The sequence below is a fragment of the Nannospalax galili genome, unplaced genomic scaffold, assembly GCF_000622305.1.
Source record: "Nannospalax galili isolate Female #2095 unplaced genomic scaffold, S.galili_v1.0 scaffold1249, whole genome shotgun sequence".
In the NCBI taxonomy this organism is placed as follows: domain Eukaryota; kingdom Metazoa; phylum Chordata; class Mammalia; order Rodentia; family Spalacidae; genus Nannospalax; species Nannospalax galili.
This window is the reverse complement of record NW_008358860.1, coordinates 121,999-140,748: the sequence shown is the minus strand read 5'-3', so window position 1 is coordinate 140,748 and position 18,750 is coordinate 121,999. Positions and strand designations below refer to the sequence as shown.

Genomic DNA, 18,750 nt, shown 5'->3' with positions numbered 1-18,750 from the left:
TCATGACTTATGAGTTGGTTTTACTTCAGAATCTGGAGGTTGAATCTAAATATGTTATGGACTCAAAAGTTCTGTCTCTTTGATTCTGCACCTAATCCACCACAGCACAGAAAGAGAAGCCTGTCTCAGCTTACTGTTTCCAACAATGAGGACACAGGAGTGGCCTGAAGGAAAAGCAAATCCTGTGATACTCAAAAGCAAAACACGAGGTCTTCCCTGCTGAAAAGCGGTGTTCTGAGAGAGTGAGAAAAGTGATATAAAGAAAATGGTGTACAGTAACAGGAAGGTGACCACTGTGTGCAAGGCCTTGATGCGGGCCGTGGTGCTGACATCTCTGGGGCCTTTAGAGTTGTTCTGCATTCTCTTCAGATGTTTGCACAGGGAGAAGATCAACAGGAGAAACGTTGTCCAGGATACAGTGAAGGGTATGAGTGTAAACATAGTGTGAGTAAAAGAGACCGTGAAATTATTGTGAAATTAGAGACAAAGCCATAGGACATATTTGCTTTAAAACCCATCAATCCACTCTTCAACCTGTGTGTTTATGGTGAAAATGTTTATAAACAAGAGCAGGAGAGATGTCAGCAATGTCACGGGAACCAAGTTGTTGACTCTCCACTTTAGGTAAAGAAAAAGAAGGCTTGGAAAATTGGCTGTCTTAAGGAAATAAAAGATGCTGAGGCAGGTAGTGAGCCAGATGCTGAAATGGTTGGTCAATGTCCAAGAATTACTAAATATTCTGATCATGTTTCTAGTCATCACTGAAGGTGGACAGAGCAGAGGTGACAATACACTTGTGGTTACTGGCCAGAGCAAAGCGAATCTGGAGATGGCCAGAGCAGTGAGAAGAATTAGATCCACTGAAGGGATCCTTCTTCTCTTGGCCCAGTCCAGGATGTTCACCAGTGCCATGAATGCATTTCCTAAGATTCCTGTAACGAACTCCACACTTAAAATGGCTATAAGTATAAATTGCAGGAAAGTACTCATTTTCAACAAGAAGATGCTCCAATTTCTTCTGTACTGCTGAAGATTTGTTAATGTAATCTAATAAAATGTTGCATAACTCGTTCTAGAAAATTTATATATTTTTATAAACTCTTATATACAATAGCTTAAAACATTAGAGTTGGTTCATGGTTTCCTCCATGGAGATAAGTTTTCCAAGGCAACCCAGTTGAGCTTCATCCAGATGCTGCGTACTTTACCCATCACAGCCTGAAGTCCTTCACAGTGGGTGAGGAAGGAAACAGAATTCTCAAGCGTTATCAAGAAAGTAAAAACATACGTATTTGCGTACTTTTCTAATTTTGCCTTATCTACATATTTTAGCCTGGATACTTGATTTCTGAATAAGTAATATTAAGAAATTGTAGGCCAGAACAGCCACTCTCAGGCTGTCTGCTAAGGTCTGAGCCTTACCCTACCCTAGGGCAGAGGTCTGACCCGGTGCCGTGGGAGAGGCCTCAAATAATCCCAGTTGAATATGCATTATTTGGGGGAGATCCCCACGATGGGGAGGCCAGATCCAGGCACTGTCAGGCAGTCTGCTGAGTTCTCAGCCTCTAAGCCAGATGGAGGCCGGCAGGCAAGAAAATCTAAACTAGAGAACTTTGTTAAACACATAATGTCTCCACAGGGATCCTTGCGTGGTTTCCAAAGTTCTTCCTACAGGCCAATGGTGATATCTAGTAATCTTTTTTAATATTTTATTGTTTTTTATGTGTACGCGTGTATTGCCTGCATGTAGGTAAGTGCACCCATGTCATGCAATGCCTTTGGAGGACAGAAGAGGCTGTCAGATCCTCCTCGAGTCACGGACAGTTGTTAGCTGCCATGTGGGTGCTAGGATTCAAACCCTGGTCTTCTACAAAAACAACCAGTGTTCTTAACCGCTGAGCCGTCTCTCCAGCCCTGATACCTAGTAATCTTAGAGACCATTACTCCTCAAATTCTTAGTTCCAAGAATGTTGGTGGTTTTATTTTTCATAAAGTCATGCACACACATTAATATATAAACATACATTTCTTTGGATCCATATCCCCTGCATCCCCTACTTTAATAATGAAGGGTCATTCATCATCTAGCAACTATCGCGCATCTAATTCATGCTTAGTACTGCTGTATAAAATTGCTTTTCAGTATTATTGATTCAGTAGCAATGTAAATGTTCTCTAAACTTGTGATTCTTTTAGTAATGTTTGTAATCTAATTTTTAAATCTTCCTCTTGTACAGTTAAACAAAGTCTTAAATGAATTAATCTACAAAGTAAAATAACATCCTCATTCTCTAAGACTCTCTTCTTAGTACATCTGATTCCCCCATCAGCACCAAGGAGCTTGAGATAGTATCAATTTCCCTCCTCTTTGCACGAACATCTACTCCTTGCCATCACTATAGGCATCAAGGCAGATGAAGGATAATACAGTGCCTAGGCAAGCTGGAGATAAAATATGATATGATAACTTTCTTCAAGAGCTAAAGAATGGTCAAAGAATCAGGGTTGGAGAGCTGGCTCAGTGTTTAAGAGCCAGTACCCACATGGTGGCTAACAACCTTCTGTAGCTCCAATTCCACGGGATCTGACACCCTCTTCTGTCCTCGGTGGGCACTGCACAACATGGGTGCACTTATACACATGCAGGCATAACACTCATATACATAAAATAAAATTAAACACATTTTTGAAAAATCAGTGACTTGAAATTATGGCAATAGGTAGCTATTGAGAAGGGAAGTTTCTGTCAAGCATGGGACATTAAGTAAGTTAAAGAGGCTCCAGTGAATGGACCCACACTGAAGGACATTTGTAGATACAAATTAGATACTATAGATGCATATATAGATCCCCCTATAGGGGAAAGAATCTAAATACCATCAAATTTTATTGCATGGAAATCTCAAAAATTCAGTTAACTAGTAAAGAGCATCAACAGCACAAATATAACAGAAGGAGCTAAGATCACGGAAAAACTTGAATCAGAAGATTCAGTAACCTTGAGGTGGTGCACGCAAGTAAACCAAATGTAACACTAAAGAGGCTGATGCAGCAGGATATCAAGGCCAACCTGGGCTACACAATGAGATGCTGTGTGAAAACAAAAACAACAGCAAAACTTTTAGAGATTACAGAGAAAGACTTGATTATCACAAGCTGAAGGATGGTCATAACCTCTGCCTCCTAGAGCAGATGTACAAGATTTAGTTCACACATACACTGGAAAGGTAAATTGGGCCAGTATTTGAAAAGCATTAGGAGAAACAGGTAAGAACGGAGACATAATCTCACCATCCTTGTGGAGTCAGGACTGTCCTCCTGGCACGGCTCCTTCCATATAACCAGAAGGAAGAACACAAAAAGAAATTGCAAAACATGCAACAGGTGGAGCTGTGTGGAGTGGGGGCTGGTACTGGCACTTAAAAATATTTTAGGAAAGTGACACGCCTGTAATCCACTGGGACAGAGCAACATTCACCCTGAGGACCTTCCCTGACTCCTCCCTCTGCACCTACCACTCTGCATTGTAAATAGTGGCAATTCCTAGAAAAGGCAATCTTTTCCTAGACAGGGAGAAAATGCAACGAAGAACAAGTCCTCATATTTCATCTATAGAACAAAACAACCAATTGTTTCTTGAGAAAGGGAACATTATCTATGAATTTCCTTGTTAATTTCTTATTCACATAAATTTATAAATTAGTACATTTCATGTTGATGTCTCACTACTGACATGTATACTCTCTGTACCCAATGCATGTAACTGAAAAGTGCTTAGCACACCAAAATTCTGTCTATGCATTTTTCTTAGATCATTATATTTATAATAACAAACCATTACCTATACATCCTCAATACCTACAATTTAGTTTTAAATAAAACTAGATTTGATTCTGAAAAAAATCATTAATTTATCGGAAATTGTAGCAAATATTACTGAAATTCCATCTCTTATAAGCTTATGCTGTTCCTTTTAAAAATAGCGTTCACATTTGGAAGAACTGCTTTCCAGTGTAACAAAGACAGATGGATAGATAAATTGAGCAATGATCATGATAAATGTATGTGTCTGACACAACTCATACGAAAGAGACAACAAATTCCTGCTGAATTAGTCATGGACATGCCCTCAGAAATAGGCCCAGAAACAGGTCCCAGAAACAACAGAAGCAGAGCTGTAAATCAAGCACAGGGTCCCCATGCACAAGGTACTCTACACTTGTGCAAGTCTTGTACTTCTAAACCTGGTCACTGTTTGAGGACATGAGTACCTGTGAGAGACATAATGTACTGACTACATTTGACACTGATCTATGTGAGTCCTCTGTGTCCTACCTCCTATTCTCCTGGTCAGTTGTGTTCTCTGGACCAACCCCTGCCCCCCAGTTTGAAGTATTATGGAATCACACACTGTGAACCTGCAACCTTAATAAATTCCTACCAAGAGACTTGGTGATGTTAGGAAAAAAACAGTAAAAATATTGTAAACTGTAACCAGTGGAGAATAGAAACCAAAATATGAATAGAAATGATTGTCCTTACTATGCAAAAAAGTCAAAGATGTAAACAATTTAAACATTCTGGCACATATGTGTGACACATAAAATGGAAGATGAAGGACAGCACGCATTATGTACATGAAACAAACACGGACTCCTCTAATTCTGAAATTTTTCTACCATATTTTAAATAGTGGATAGCTCATGTGGAACACAATGCTTGCCTCCTGGGATGTTCCGAATGTACAAGACACCACACACACATACACACATACACACACACACACACACACACACACACACATGCACTTTTACTTAATAAACAAGTAAAATCAAGGTAAAGTTACTAAAGTCACTTAAATCTAAAATCACAGGGAAAAAGTTGCAGGAAACAAAATGTTAGAGATGTCACGAGTTCGAGTCCTGCTAGAGGCACACCATGGTCTTGAAGCTTTCCTTGCTTTCAGCTGTCACCTGCCACTGAGCCAAGAGACAGGCCTGTCATGGCTTCTTGTAAATAAATGACTTGATGAATCAAAGTTACCAATAGCCTGACATCATAAGTGCCCAGTTCATTCTGCAGCTTACCAGCTCATTCCTCCCTGATGTGATTGCACAAAGGAGTATATGAAAAATAGCAAAAGAAAGGAGACCATCATTTGCAAGGGCTTCAATTCGACCATGGTGCTGGGAGCTTGGGACCCTTTCCACTGGAGACGCATCTTCATGTGTGTTTACACAGGGAGTAGATCAATAGTGGGAAACAGATCAGGGAAGTAATCAAGGTTTTACAGTTTTCTAGAGCAAATGTGGTCACATTTGACAGGTTTAGTGCCCCTCTTTTTGGACTTCCATGTCACATTTCCTACAAATTCAATTATCGACATTGCCTCATACACATTTACCATGGCAAGATTAGAAAACATCAAAATCAGGCTAGGGGTTGGCTCAGTTTATGAAATGCTTGCTACAAAAACATGAAGGCCTAAGTTCAGATTCCCAGTACCCAAGGAAAATCAGGTATAGCAGCATGTCTTTAATCTCAGTACCTTAAGACAGAGACAGAGAGATCCTTGGGGCTTGATGCCCAAGCAATCTATGCAATCGATGGTTTTGGAAGTTCAGTGAGAAGCTATATCCCAAAAATTAAGGTGAGGGGGCTAGAGAAATGGCTCAGAGGATAAGAGCACTAGCTGCTCTTGCAGAGGACCCAGGTTCAGTTCCCAGCACCCACATGGAAGTTAACAACCATCCATAACTCCAGTTTCAGGTCATCTTCTGACCTCTGTGGACATTTCACGACATGGGTGCATTCGGGCAATACATTCATACATATAAAAAAGTGAATAAAATATTTTAAAAATTAAGATGAGACTAACAGAGGAAAATATTCAAACTCTTACCTCCACATGTGAACCCACAGGCGTGTTCCTGCACACACTGGCCTCCACATGTGCACCCACAGGCATGTTCCTGAACACATCCCCATGCACTACAAAGATAAGGAAATTATAAAGAATGGAAAGGGAAAGAAAAGAACAAAAACATCACTTCCATCACAATCAGTAAGAACATTATTACTGTCTGTTATTTGAACCTGAATGAACCACAAGCGAATACCAGTGTATTAACTTTCCCAAAGCAAACCAGTTCTGGTGAAAGCCAAAGCAGGAAGAACTCTATTACATGTGGGAATATTTTCTTTCTCCTGACAAATTCAGGACAGTTTATAAATCATACAGAGATACTGGCAAAATTTCTAAAATACGAATTTGCCATTAACTGTATGGAAAAGATGATCAGTAGTAACATAAAGTCAGGAAAGCGCAACATCACTGGTTGTAACTTAGGCTCTCCTGACCTAAATTTCTGCCTATATTTGACTAGGAGGTAGGTTACCAGTGAATTTTCTGATGCTTTTACACTTTGTAACCAATGTGAAGGAGTAAAGTAATATTAACTAAGAAAACAGACATTGCAATATTGGTTATGGAAAACACTATTATTCCCAAACAGTGAAAATTAACTCCAAATCATGAACTGTGTGCCCTACCACAAGCTATAATCTCCATTTGCTAGTATTGAGCTTAATGCTGCATGCTTATTTGCTAGCATGCAAATAAAGGCATATTCCCTTTCACTGTTTTGCAATGTTTTGCCTTGTTTAGCCTCATGTAATTTCAATTTGTCAAGTTCACATGTCAGTAAAAATTTAAAATCCAATATATGGGGAATTCAGGGGATGACTAAATTAGTAGAGGAGCCTCAGTCCTCATAAGATGACAGGAAGGGTTTTTAACATCAAAAACGTCTTTCAGGGCTGGAGAGATGGCTCAGTGGTTAAGAGCACTGACTGCTCTTGCAGAGGACCTGGGTTCCATTCCCAGCACCCACATGGCAGCTATGAATTGTCCTTAACTCCAGTTCCAGGGGAATCTGAAGCCCCCTTCTGACTTCCATGGCATTGCACGACACGGGTGCACTCACATACATACAGGCAACACACTCATACATGCAAAATAAAAATAATAAATAATAAAATATTTTTAAATGTCTTTCAGCTCATACATTGGATCTGTGAGGACAAATTTAAAGGCCCTGATCTGTAGGGCTGTCCTTACTAAGTTACTTTGTTTTCTATGTGATCCTATTGGAAAGTTCATCTTCACTGCAGACATCTACAGATAATTAGTACGTATTATGGCTTAATTATTTACAATCAATAAACACATACACGCAAAACTATCTAAGACTAAGTACAACATCACTCAATACAACATGGCAATAGGTCCCTGGCCTAGAAATCTACTGTCTATATGTAGCCATAAGTCCAGCTCCTGGGTGGTGACAACTGCTCTCAATGGGGATGTCTTACCAGAGATGTTTTCCTCATTCTTCTATTGAAAATATGCCATAATACTAGGTTTGTTAAATGATATAAATTTAATTCCTCACAGTTCTAGTGGCTAAAGTCCAAGTTTAAGGGTCCAGCAGTGCTAGATTCTGTGGCTATGATTCCATTGGCTTCCACAGGTCACCTTCTCTGAGTACGTTCCTCTGCAAGCTCACATGGCTGTCATTTCACTGTCCATACTCCTCATATGGACACGAAAGTACCACGGGATCATAATTTTACCCTACGACCTTATTTAATCCTAAAGTGATCAATAAATGTAGCATTTGCTGGTAAATTATACCACTAACCATTATGGCTTCAAAATTTGTGATTACAGGTCAAGCACATGAGTCCCTAACAGTTCCCCTGAGGCTGGTGCATTAGCAAGATTAACAATAATTAGGTGTGCTCTCAGAATCTTTTTGCCTGCAGCAAGATACAAGCTCCATGCTCCAGCCTCTGGGGCCCGGTTCCATTCTTCCAGCCCTCGACCAGCCCAGAAAAAAAAAAAAAAAGTCCTTAATATCCTTTCTTGCTTGGTACAAACCTTGAAGTGAGTAAAAATTTATTGCAATAAACCTTTACCATGAGGGAAATCGTGCACATCCAGGTCTGTCAGTGTGGCAACAAATCGGTTCCAAGTTCTGGGAGGTGATCAGTGATGAGCACTGCATTGATCCCCCCTGGTACCTATCACTGGGACAGTGACCTGCAGCTGGACTGCACCTCCCTGTACTACAGTGAAGCCACAGGTGGCAAGTATGTTCCTCGAGCTATCCTGATGGATCTAGAACCCGGGACATTGGGCTCTGTTGGCTCAGATCCTTTTGGCCAGATCTTCAGACCAGACAACTTTCTTTTCAGTCAGTCCCGGGCAGGCAACAACTGGGCCAAAGGTCACTACCCAGAGAAGAGGACCTGGTCGACCCTGTCCTGGATGTGGTGCAGAAGGAGGCCAAGACCTGTGACTGCCTGCAGGGCTTCCAGCCGACCCACTCGCTGGGTGGAGGCACCCGCTCTGGAATGGGCACCCTGCTCATCAGCAAAATCCGAGAAGAGTAAACCCACCGCATCTTGCACGCCTTCAGTGTGGTGCCCTCACCCAAAGTGTCCGACACTGTGGTTGAGCCCTACAACACCACCCTCTCTGTCCATCAGCTGGTGGAGAACACTGATGAGACCTATTGCGTTGACAACGAGGTCCTCTACGACATCTGCTTCTGCACCCTGAAGCTCACCATGCCCACCTATGGGATCTGAACCAGCTGGTCTCAGCCACTGAGTGGCGTCACCACCTGCCTTTGCTTTCCCAGCCAGCTCAATGCTGACCTCCTCCAGCTGGCAGTTAACATGGCGCCCTTCCCATGTCTCCATTTCTTCATGCCTGGCTTTGCCCCTCTCACCAGCCGTGGAAGTCAGCAGTATCTGTCCCTCACCCTGTCTGAACTCACCCCACAGGTCTTTGATGCCAAGAACGTGAAAGTAGCCTGCGACCCCCGCCACGGCGGTACCTCACTGTGGCCGCTGTCTTCCGTAGATGAATATCCATGAAGAAGGTGGGTGAGCTGATGCTCAATGTGCAGAACAAGCATCTACTTTGTGGGATGGATCCCCAACAACTTCAAGACCGTGTCTGCAACATCCTGCCACACGGCCTCAAGATGGCTGTCACCTTCATTGGCAACAGCACCGTCATCCAGAAGCTCTTCAAACGCATCTCTGAGCATTTTTCAGCCACGTTCCTCCAGAAGGCTCTCCTCCACTGGTACTGAGGGTGTGGACGAGATGGCGTTCACTGAAGGCGAGATGAACGACCTCGTCTCCGAGTACCAGCAATACCAGGATGCCTCCGCAGAAGAGGAAGAGGATTTGGGTGAGAAGGCGAAAGAGGAGGCCCAAAGCAGAGCCCTCCGTCACCTCAGGCTTCCCAGCTTCCTTGGCTTTCTTCAGCTGCCCCTTACCCCCTTCAAAGTTTCTTTCTGCTGCCTCTGTCTTGTTTTTGTTTGTTTGTTTGTGGAGGTGAACAGTGCCTGGCACATAGTAGGTGCTGAATAAATATTTGTGAAGGGTCTCATTTCTCTTTCCACTCTGAGAGACCTAGTTTCTGCCATTCTGGGTTACCTTTTATTTCCCTCTAGTACCCACTTCTTGTAACTGTCCAGTTTAATATTCTTCTGGAAATTTTCTACAGGAAACTTGAGTCTTCTCCAGATCCCATTTAGAACCAGCCAGTGCAGAAAAACAGACAGTGGCTTCCATCTCAAGCCTATGCAGTGGATAATGGAAAGGGGGCTGGGGATGACGGTACCAGTCACTAGGGGGAAGAGGGTGGGTTTTCAGTCTATTTTTTCCCCTACTCCATCTCAGCCTCAGGAGGGGAATCAACACTATTATCTCCACTTACAGTCCCCCAGCTGTCCTCAGCCTCATCTGTCTTTGGAGGTATCTGTCCTATTGCTTTTTCTTTTATCCCAAGAGATTGGGGTGGGGTGGGGGGGAATGCAGGGCCTTGGTCTCTAAATGCTCAGAAATTTCCTCACTCCACCCATTCTTATTTCCAACAAGACAAATAACACCTCCTGGCTCGTGGAAAGGTGCGTGCTGCGACCTAAACGTTTGGGTCACTCCCCAGAGGAAAGGGAACATCTTTGTCTTCCCCCCCATCCCCATGTTGTCCTACACTTCAGATTTCTATTTTGTGTTGAACTTGCTGCCTTTTTTCATACTGAAAAGATGATGTTGCCCCAAGAGCCAAAAATAAATGGGAATTGAGGAAAAAAAACAGTAAGTAGCTGTATATGAAACAACCACATTGTAAAAAATATGAAATGGTACTAATAATTGATTCTCTAAGAACAAATTTCTGGCCACAAATTGGGGTTAAAGTTGCATTCTCCAGCACTTTGAGAATCTCAGTCAGTTACCATCTAGCATATGACATTTTAATATGATTTTGGATGTGACACAGATTGATTATTTCATGCCAGATTATTAGCTTTTACAAAATGCTACAAATCCATCACATTGTATGTACTTTCTGAATTTGGCTTTGTCTCAGATGACCTCATTTCCTTACCCATACACTCTTCTGTGACTTTTCTTGGGTAAATGTGAACAAATGACTGTCATTCCAGAGAAGATATCAAGAGCAGAACAAAGAAATGATTCCACTCAAATCCATTCTGGTGATACAATGACTTTATTGAGGTCATTTACAGGAGCATGAGTGAGGGTCACTTACAGCAGCATGCTGCCTGCCTGCCTGCCTTTTGCAATCTGACCACTCGCCTGAACCCCCTTCTGTCACACCTTCCCTCTCTTGATGGGGTGTACCCTCCAACCGCCAGCCAAAACAAACCTTCCCTTTCTCAAACTGTTTTCGTCAGGTAGCCATCACATAAACAAGCAAAGTAACCGATGCAGCTTCCAGTGCATCAAACAAACACAAACAATGCCTGTGACTTCTTGTGTATGCCTTAACCAAATATCAAACACCATAGAAGGAAATCAAAACACCTAACAGAAGCACACATATTTGAGATCCTTTAAGGCATTAGGCTGAAATGTGGCTGTGAGCAGCTACTTCTAGGCATTTTGCCTGACTGTAGAAAGCCTCACTTTGTAAGAGTTATTTCTCTAGTTAACATCTCAGAACCTCTGTTTCTATACATGAGAGATAGCATTGCACCTATGTGAACTACGAAGTACACACATGACAGCATAGCATGCTCATACAGTGGCTACTCATGTCACATGTCTATTTTATAACGTGTTTCTCATGAAATTTTCTATAAAACACAGAGAAAATGAGCTCAACATATTAATTAATCATATTTTAATCATTTCTAAGTTATTCTAAATGTCTGTTCCTATGATAACTTGGTTGTTCGTCACATGAAGAAGTAAAGGGACTTGATTATGTAAAATAAAACAAAAGCACCAATTTCTGACTGTAATATTCAAATGAGTCGTTATCATTGGCAGGATTTTGCATTCATGAGCATGGAAATTTAAATGGACTATACTTCCTACTTTAAAAACTACATCAAAAATAGAGCCAGGTGTGGTGGCACATACCTTTAATTGCAGCACATGGGAGGCAGAGTCAAGAAGATCTCTGACAGATCAAGACCAGCCTGATCTACATAGCAAGTTCCAGGTCAATTGGGACTACAGAAACACCCTGTCACAAACAAACAAAAAATCTGTAAAAAAATGTGTTTTAAAAAATACAATGTATATACCAGTTACAAATGTATTCTAAGAATTTTTGATTCATAAATTAAATAATGCAGATAGGAATCTTGGACTAAACTGACATTTTTATTTTTACAATTTATGTATTATCTGTGTGTGTGCGTGTGCATATGCGTGTGCGTGTGCGTGTGTGTGTGTGTGTGTTTGTATAATGAAGGGGATGCTTCTCTCACAGCCCATGTGTAAAGGTCAGAGGAAAACTTAGTGGAATCAGTTCCATGCCCAGAACTTATATAGATGGCCCAACAAGAAAAAGGCACATTTGGGCTGGAGAGATGGCTCCGCAGTGAAGAACACTTTCTGCTCTTGCAGAGGACCCGAGTTCGATTCCCTAACCCACACAGTGGCTAACAACCATCTATAACTCCAGTTACCAGGCATCTGACACCTCTTCTGACCTCCACAGCCATTGCATGACACAGGTGCACTTACACGCATGCAGGCAATATACTCATACACATAAAAAATAAAATTTAAATTAAAAAGAAAAAGGCACATTCTCACTAGTCCAGAATTTTTGTTTTAATTTTTGAAATTGATATTTTATTTGAAACATATTAGTATATCTGATACTTATGTTTTATACTTCATTTCTTGACTTTTTTCTAATTATGAAATTATTGTTACATGATACAGTTATACAGTATTTTATTTCTCATGACTCGCATGCATCTATCTACACAGGAATATATCTTTCATGGTATCCATTATTCATTTTAAAATCTTTAAAATAATAATGGTGATACAAAAATCATATTGACACCAGTTCCTATGCCTAAGTGGTCCATATTCTTATCTTACTTTCAATAACAATGTACATGTTTTCATATTTTATGCCAAAGTTGTATATACTTACATAGTATTTAATGTATACATAATATTTGAAAATTCATAAAGTTACATGCAATGGAAGAATCTTTACAGAGCGCTTATTTATATATATGACACTTCCTGGTTTTTACACCTCTTGCCCCTACAGTGTCTCTCCATTCCAGATGAATCACAGACTTGGGCATTATGTCCTCTTCTTTTTCCTCCTCGCCTTACATTTCTGCAAAAGCCAAGTGCTATCCACACAGCCAGATCCTAAACAGAATGGCTGCACACATTAATCACTATACCACCATGTAGTAACAAGGCATGCTGGTCTTCCAAAAGTTGCTTATCCAGAAACATCCCTTTAAACCCCTGCTTCAAGCAGAAATTTAAACAAAAGCATAGTGTCCCAAAGTCTAGTTATATGATGTCAGCTGACCTAGGGCCCATTTTCTCAGCGTTCAGCACATGTCCTACGACCTACTCTCTCAGAAGGCATCTTAAAAAGAGTAAGCTCTGCTCTTTCTGGAGGGCTGAAACTTACCTTCACTCCCTATGTATGCTGCCTGTCAATTTAGCAATTGCATCTAACTTTATAACAATCTCTGCATGAAGGAAAGATCTATCTCCATGTCTCTCAAATTCTGTTTTTCCATGAAACCTACCATGCATGAACTGGATTTATTCTAGAATATGGAAGCTGAACTCAAATATGTTATGAACTCAAGAGTGTAGCCTCTTTCATCCGGCACCTAAGGCACCACAGAGAGGCCCGTCTCAGCTTACTGTTTCCAACAATCAGGACACATGAGTGTCCTGAAGGAAAAGCAATTCCCATAACACCCCAAAACAAAGAACTTGGATTTCTCATCTGAAGATAAGTGCTCTGAGACTGTAAAAGAAGCGCCAGGGAAAAAAGGGTGTACAGTAACAGGAAGGCGACGACAGTTTGCAGGGCCTTGATGTGGGCCGCGGTGCTGACATCTCTGGATCCTTTGGACTTGCAGTGCATGTTCTTCAGATGTTTCAAAAGGGAGAAGATTAGCAGGAGAAAAGTCATCAGTGACATAGTGAAAGGTATGAATGTGAACATAGTGTTCGTGAATAAAAGACTATTAGAAAATTTTACAAAGTTACTTGAGAGTAAACTGTAGGATATATTTGCTTTGAATCCATGTACCCAGGCATCCATCTGTGTGTATATGATGACAATGTTTATAAACAAGAGAAGCAGAGACATCAGCAATGTCACTGAAACCACTTTTTCAACTCTCCACTTTAGATAAAGAAAAAGAGAGTTGGAAAAATTGGCTATCTTGAAAAAATAAAAGATGCTGAGGCAGGTAGCAAGCCAGATGCTGAAATGGTGGGTCACTAAGAAGAACATACTAAGCATTCTCACAATTTTTTCACGTGTGATTAAACCTGGATATAGTAAAGACAGCAATAGACTTGACATGAATAAGCATAGAAAAGCAATTCTGGAGACTGAGAGAGCAGTCAGGATTAGATCCACTGAAGAGATCTTTCTTCTCTTGACCCAGTCCATGATGTTCACCAGTGCCATGAATGTATTTCCTAAGATTCCTATAATGAAACCCACACTTACAATGGTTATTAGTGTAGGGTTTAGGATATCAGTCATTGTCAACAAGAAGATACTGCAATTTCTTCTGGACAGATAAAGGCTTGTTAAAGTAGTCTAAGATGTTGTGTATACCTGATTCTTGAAAATTTTATAACATTCATATAAACTCCCATATACATTATAAAGCAGGCATCAAGATTTACTACTGAGTTGGTCCATAGTTTTCTCTATAAAAATATATTTTCCAAGACAGCCCAGCTGATTCTACTCCAAAAACTGTGTGCCTTACACAGAGAATCCAGAATTTCTTTGCAGTTGTTGATGAAGAAAACTGAAATCTTGAGCACTATCATGAAAATAAAAACACATTTTTGTATTATATTGCAGGTTTGGCCTTATCTACAAATTTTAGTCTAAGTGCTTGATTTCTAAATGCATAGCTTTAGGAAGCTGTAACTCATAGCAAGCATCAAAATCTAAGCTGACATTTAGAAGAAAATGATTAAACACATCAAAATGATGTCTGTACAGGGACTTGTGTATGTTTTCTAAAGACCTTCCTAAAAGCTGTGAGTTACTTAATAATTTCATAGTCATCGCTATTCCTCACACACTTAGACCTGATAGCACTAGTCATTTTATTTTTTAAAGCTCATGCATATACACAGAAGCACACACTCACTCATGGACATACACACACACACACACACACACACACACACACATTTACTTATGTCCAAATCTCCTTATCTCCTACTTTAGTAATTCAGGTTGATGATTACACAGAATTTATTGCTCATCAAACTCCTTTTTAGCATTTCTATAGTTGTTAAGGTACTGTATAACATTATTTTTAAGCATAACTGATATAGTAGAAATGTAAATGCTATGTAAACCTGTGATTCTTTTGTTCATGTATGTGATCAAATCTGGAAATCTATTTACTGTGATAAACAACAGAGCACAAAATGAATTCATCTATACAGCAATAATCTTCATCCTCTGTTTGCCAGTATACCTGATTCCCCATCACCACCAAGAAGTTTCAGATAGTATCCTTTTCTTTTACTTTGCATTAATAATCACTCCATTACCATCAATATAGCCATCAGTGCTATCAATACAGGATGACACACTGCCTAGGCAAACTGGGAATGAAGTAAGGCATGATAACACTCTTCAAGATCTAAAGAGTGGTCAAAAAAATCAACGACACAGTTACAGCAGATATAACTAAGATAACAGAAAAACATACATAAAAATTTTCAGTAAGCCTTAAGGTGGTACATACTGGTAAACCAAGGACGATAGCAAGCCCAAAGCCAGTCTGAACTTCACGATGAGACAGTACCTGAAAACACGAACAACAGTAAGAAATAGAGATGGCAGAGAAACATATGCGTATTATAATGTGAAGGAAGGACCACAACCTCAGTGTTCTGGAGCAGATGTACAAGATGTAGGTCACAGACATACTGGGAAGGTAAATTAGGCCAGCATGTGAAAGTGCTAAGGGGAACAGGTTAGAACAGAAGCGTAATCTCACCATCATTGTGGAGACTGGAAGATTCTCCCAGCATTGTTCCAACCACATAACAAAAAGAAGGAAGAACACAAACAGAAATGCAAAACACCCAGGGCATGGGGCTGTGTGGAGTCTGGACTGCAACTGGCACCTCAGGCTCTTTTAGAAAAGTGACAGAACTGAAATTCATTGGGAGAAAGCAATACTCACCCTGAGGAGCTTCCCTGACTCCTCCCTCTGCACCTGCCACTCTGCAAAGTAAGCACTGGATATTCCACCTGAACAGCAATCCCTAGGAAAGACAATCTGTTCCTAAACAGGAAGGGAATGGAACCAAGAACAAGTCCTCATCTTTATTTTATAAAACAAAGTATAGCTCTCTCTGACATGCAGGCCTCTCTCTCCGGGACCAACCCTGTTCCTCAGTGCACTCCCTGGGAGCCCTTGGGGCTGCTTCCCGCCCCCATCTTCCTTTGCATCTCTGGGTGGCATGGCCACCAGCTGCCCTAGACCAACATCTTTCCTGGGCCCAGCTTCCAGGCCAGTCCAACCCCCAAATTCCTGAGGCCAAAATCTTTCCTGGAGGGACCCAGACCTTAGGAGAAAGGCTGAGAGCATCTAATCCTCATCTGATTTGGGCCTCTGAGGGAATTCCTGAAGACAAAAGCAATCTGGCCACTCCAATATAAAATCAAAAGAGAGAACCGGAAGCTTAGAGGAACCAGCTTTTCATGCGAAGACACATAAAGTGCACAAAAAGAAGCAGACCTAAACTTGAAGGCTTGAGTCTCACACAAGAATCAGAAACTACAAAAGAAATTCACATGTCAAAATCACAGAGAAAAAATAATAATATGAAAAACCAAAATAACATAGCCCCACCAAATACTAATAGTCCTCTAGAGGAGTACAATGAGAACCCCCTAGAGATAATGCAGGACATAGAACTCAAAAGAACGATTATAAACACGATAAAAGAATTCAGTGAATTTAAAGAACACACAAACCAAGAAATCAAAGAACTGAAGGAAGATAGGGATAAACTTCGAAATGAATTCAGAAAAGAGCTAGAAATATTGAAGAATACTCAGGCTGCAAAAGAGAACAAGTCATATATAAATGAAAACCCATTAGGATTACAGCTGACTTTTTAGTGCAAACTATGAAAGACAGAAGAGCCAGGACCAAAGTATTCCCAGTTTTAATAACCACAGATGGCAACCCAGACTACTATACCCAGGCAAAATGTCTATTATAGTCGAAGGGGAAAGAAAAATCTTCCATGACATAAATAGGCTGAAGGAATTCATGTCCACAAAATCACCCCTTCAGAGAGTTCTGGAAGCAATACAAAGAGCTGAAGGAATGACTAAACCCAAGGGGTTGTGGAAAGAAATTCAATAAAAGGGTATAACAGTGTAAAAGTACAGCTATAGCAAGAATGTAAACAACAAAAATAAAAATGACAGGGTTCAATACTCATCTTTCATTAGTAACTTTAAATAGTAATGGACTGAACCCCCCAGTCAAAGACACAGACTAGGTGAATGGATTAAGAAACAAAACCCATCTTTTTGTTGTCTGCAAGAAACTCATCTCACTTTGAAGGACAGACACTATCTTAAAGTGAATGGACAGAAAAAAAATATACCAAGCAAATGGTACTAAGAAAAAAGCAGGCGTACCAATTCTAATATCTAACAAAATAGACTTAAAATTAAAACTAATCAGAAGAGATAAAGAGGCCACTTCATTCTGATCAAAGGAACAATAAATCAAGAAGATAGTACAATCATGAATATATATTCACCAAACTCTGGTGCACCCAACTTCATAGAAACAATACTACAGGACTTTAAGACCCAGATTAATCATAGCTCATTAGTAGTAGGGGACTTCAGTACCTCACTGTCTCCATTAGATAGGTCAACAGGGCAGAGACTTAACAGAGAGACATCTGAATTAAACAATACCATATATCAAATGGACTTAACAGACATCTAATGAGTATTCCACCCAAACACCAAAGGACATAATTTATATTCAGCACCCCATGGAACCTTCTCCAAAATCTACCATATATTGGGGCACAAAACAAACCTCAACGAATCCAAAAAGATTGAAATAATTCCATGCATTCTATCAGACCACAATGCAATAAAGCTTACAATCAACACTGAAAGAAGCCCTAGTCACCATATGAACATGTGGAGATTAAACAACACACTCCTAAATGATGAATGGGTGAAAACTGAAATATAAAAGTATTCCTGGAACTAAATGAAAAGGACAATACAACACAACAAAACCATTAGGACACTTTGAAAGCAGTCATTAGAGGGAAGATTATAGCTCTAAGTGCCTACATCAAAAAAAGGGAAAGAACACAAATAAATGACTTAATGTTGCAACTCAAGACACTTGAAAGACAACAGCAAAGGAAACCCAAACCCAGCAGACAAGAAGAAATAGCAAAAATCACAGTAGAAATTAATGAAATTGAAACAAAGAAAACAATACAAAGAATCAACAAATCCAAGACCTGGTTCTTTGAAAAGATAAACAAGATTGACAGACTGCTAGCCCATTTAACAACAAGAGAGAGCACCTCCAAATTAACAAAGTCAGAGATGAAAGGGGAAACATTACAACAGACACCAGAAAGATACAGAACACTATAAGGGAATACTTTAAAAACCTATATGCTTCTAATTTTGAAAACATAAAAGAAATGGATGGATAGCTAAAGAAATGGGAACCACCAAAACTAAACCAGGAAGAGATTAACAGCTTAAACAGACCCATAACACAAAAAGAAATTGAAACAGTAACACAAAACCTCCTGACTAAAAAGAGCCCAGGACCAGATGGATTTACAGCAGAATTCTATCAGATATTTAAAGAAGATCTACATCCAATTCTATTTAATTTATTCAAAAAGAGAAATGGAGGGAGAACTTCCAAATTCGTTCTATGAAGCCAGCATCACTCTAATACCAAGGCCAGGTAAAGATACAGGCAAAAAAGAAAACTATAGACCCATATCCTTAATGAACATAGATTCAAAAATACTCAATGAGATACTTGCAAACCGCATACAGACACACATCAAAAAGATCATCTACCATGATCAAGTCGGCTTTATCCCAGAGATGCAGGGATAGTTCAC

At 40.2% G+C, this 18,750-nt stretch overlaps 1 protein-coding gene and 2 pseudogenes across 1 annotated transcript; 1 reads left to right on the top strand and 2 right to left on the bottom strand.

The window, feature by feature from the left end:
* The first annotated feature begins 7,981 nt into the window (after positions 1-7,981).
* LOC103725162 lies at positions 7,982-12,764 on the top strand (annotated as a pseudogene).
* A 419-nt stretch (positions 12,765-13,183) lies between these two features.
* LOC103725161 (taste receptor type 2 member 140) lies at positions 13,184-14,113 on the bottom strand. Its single transcript, XM_017795435.1, has one exon. It carries the CDS (start codon positions 14,111-14,113, stop codon positions 13,184-13,186), a length of 930 nt encoding a protein of 309 aa, XP_017650924.1.
* Positions 14,114-14,258: 145 nt separating this feature from the next.
* LOC108490158 overlaps positions 14,259-18,750 on the bottom strand; it is a 19,175-nt pseudogene continuing 14,683 nt past the window's right edge.

Coding starts and splice junctions, on each gene's coding strand:
- LOC103725161 (XM_017795435.1), bottom strand. CDS start 14,113: ATGACTGATATCCTAAACCCTACACTAATAACCATTGTAAGTGTGGGT.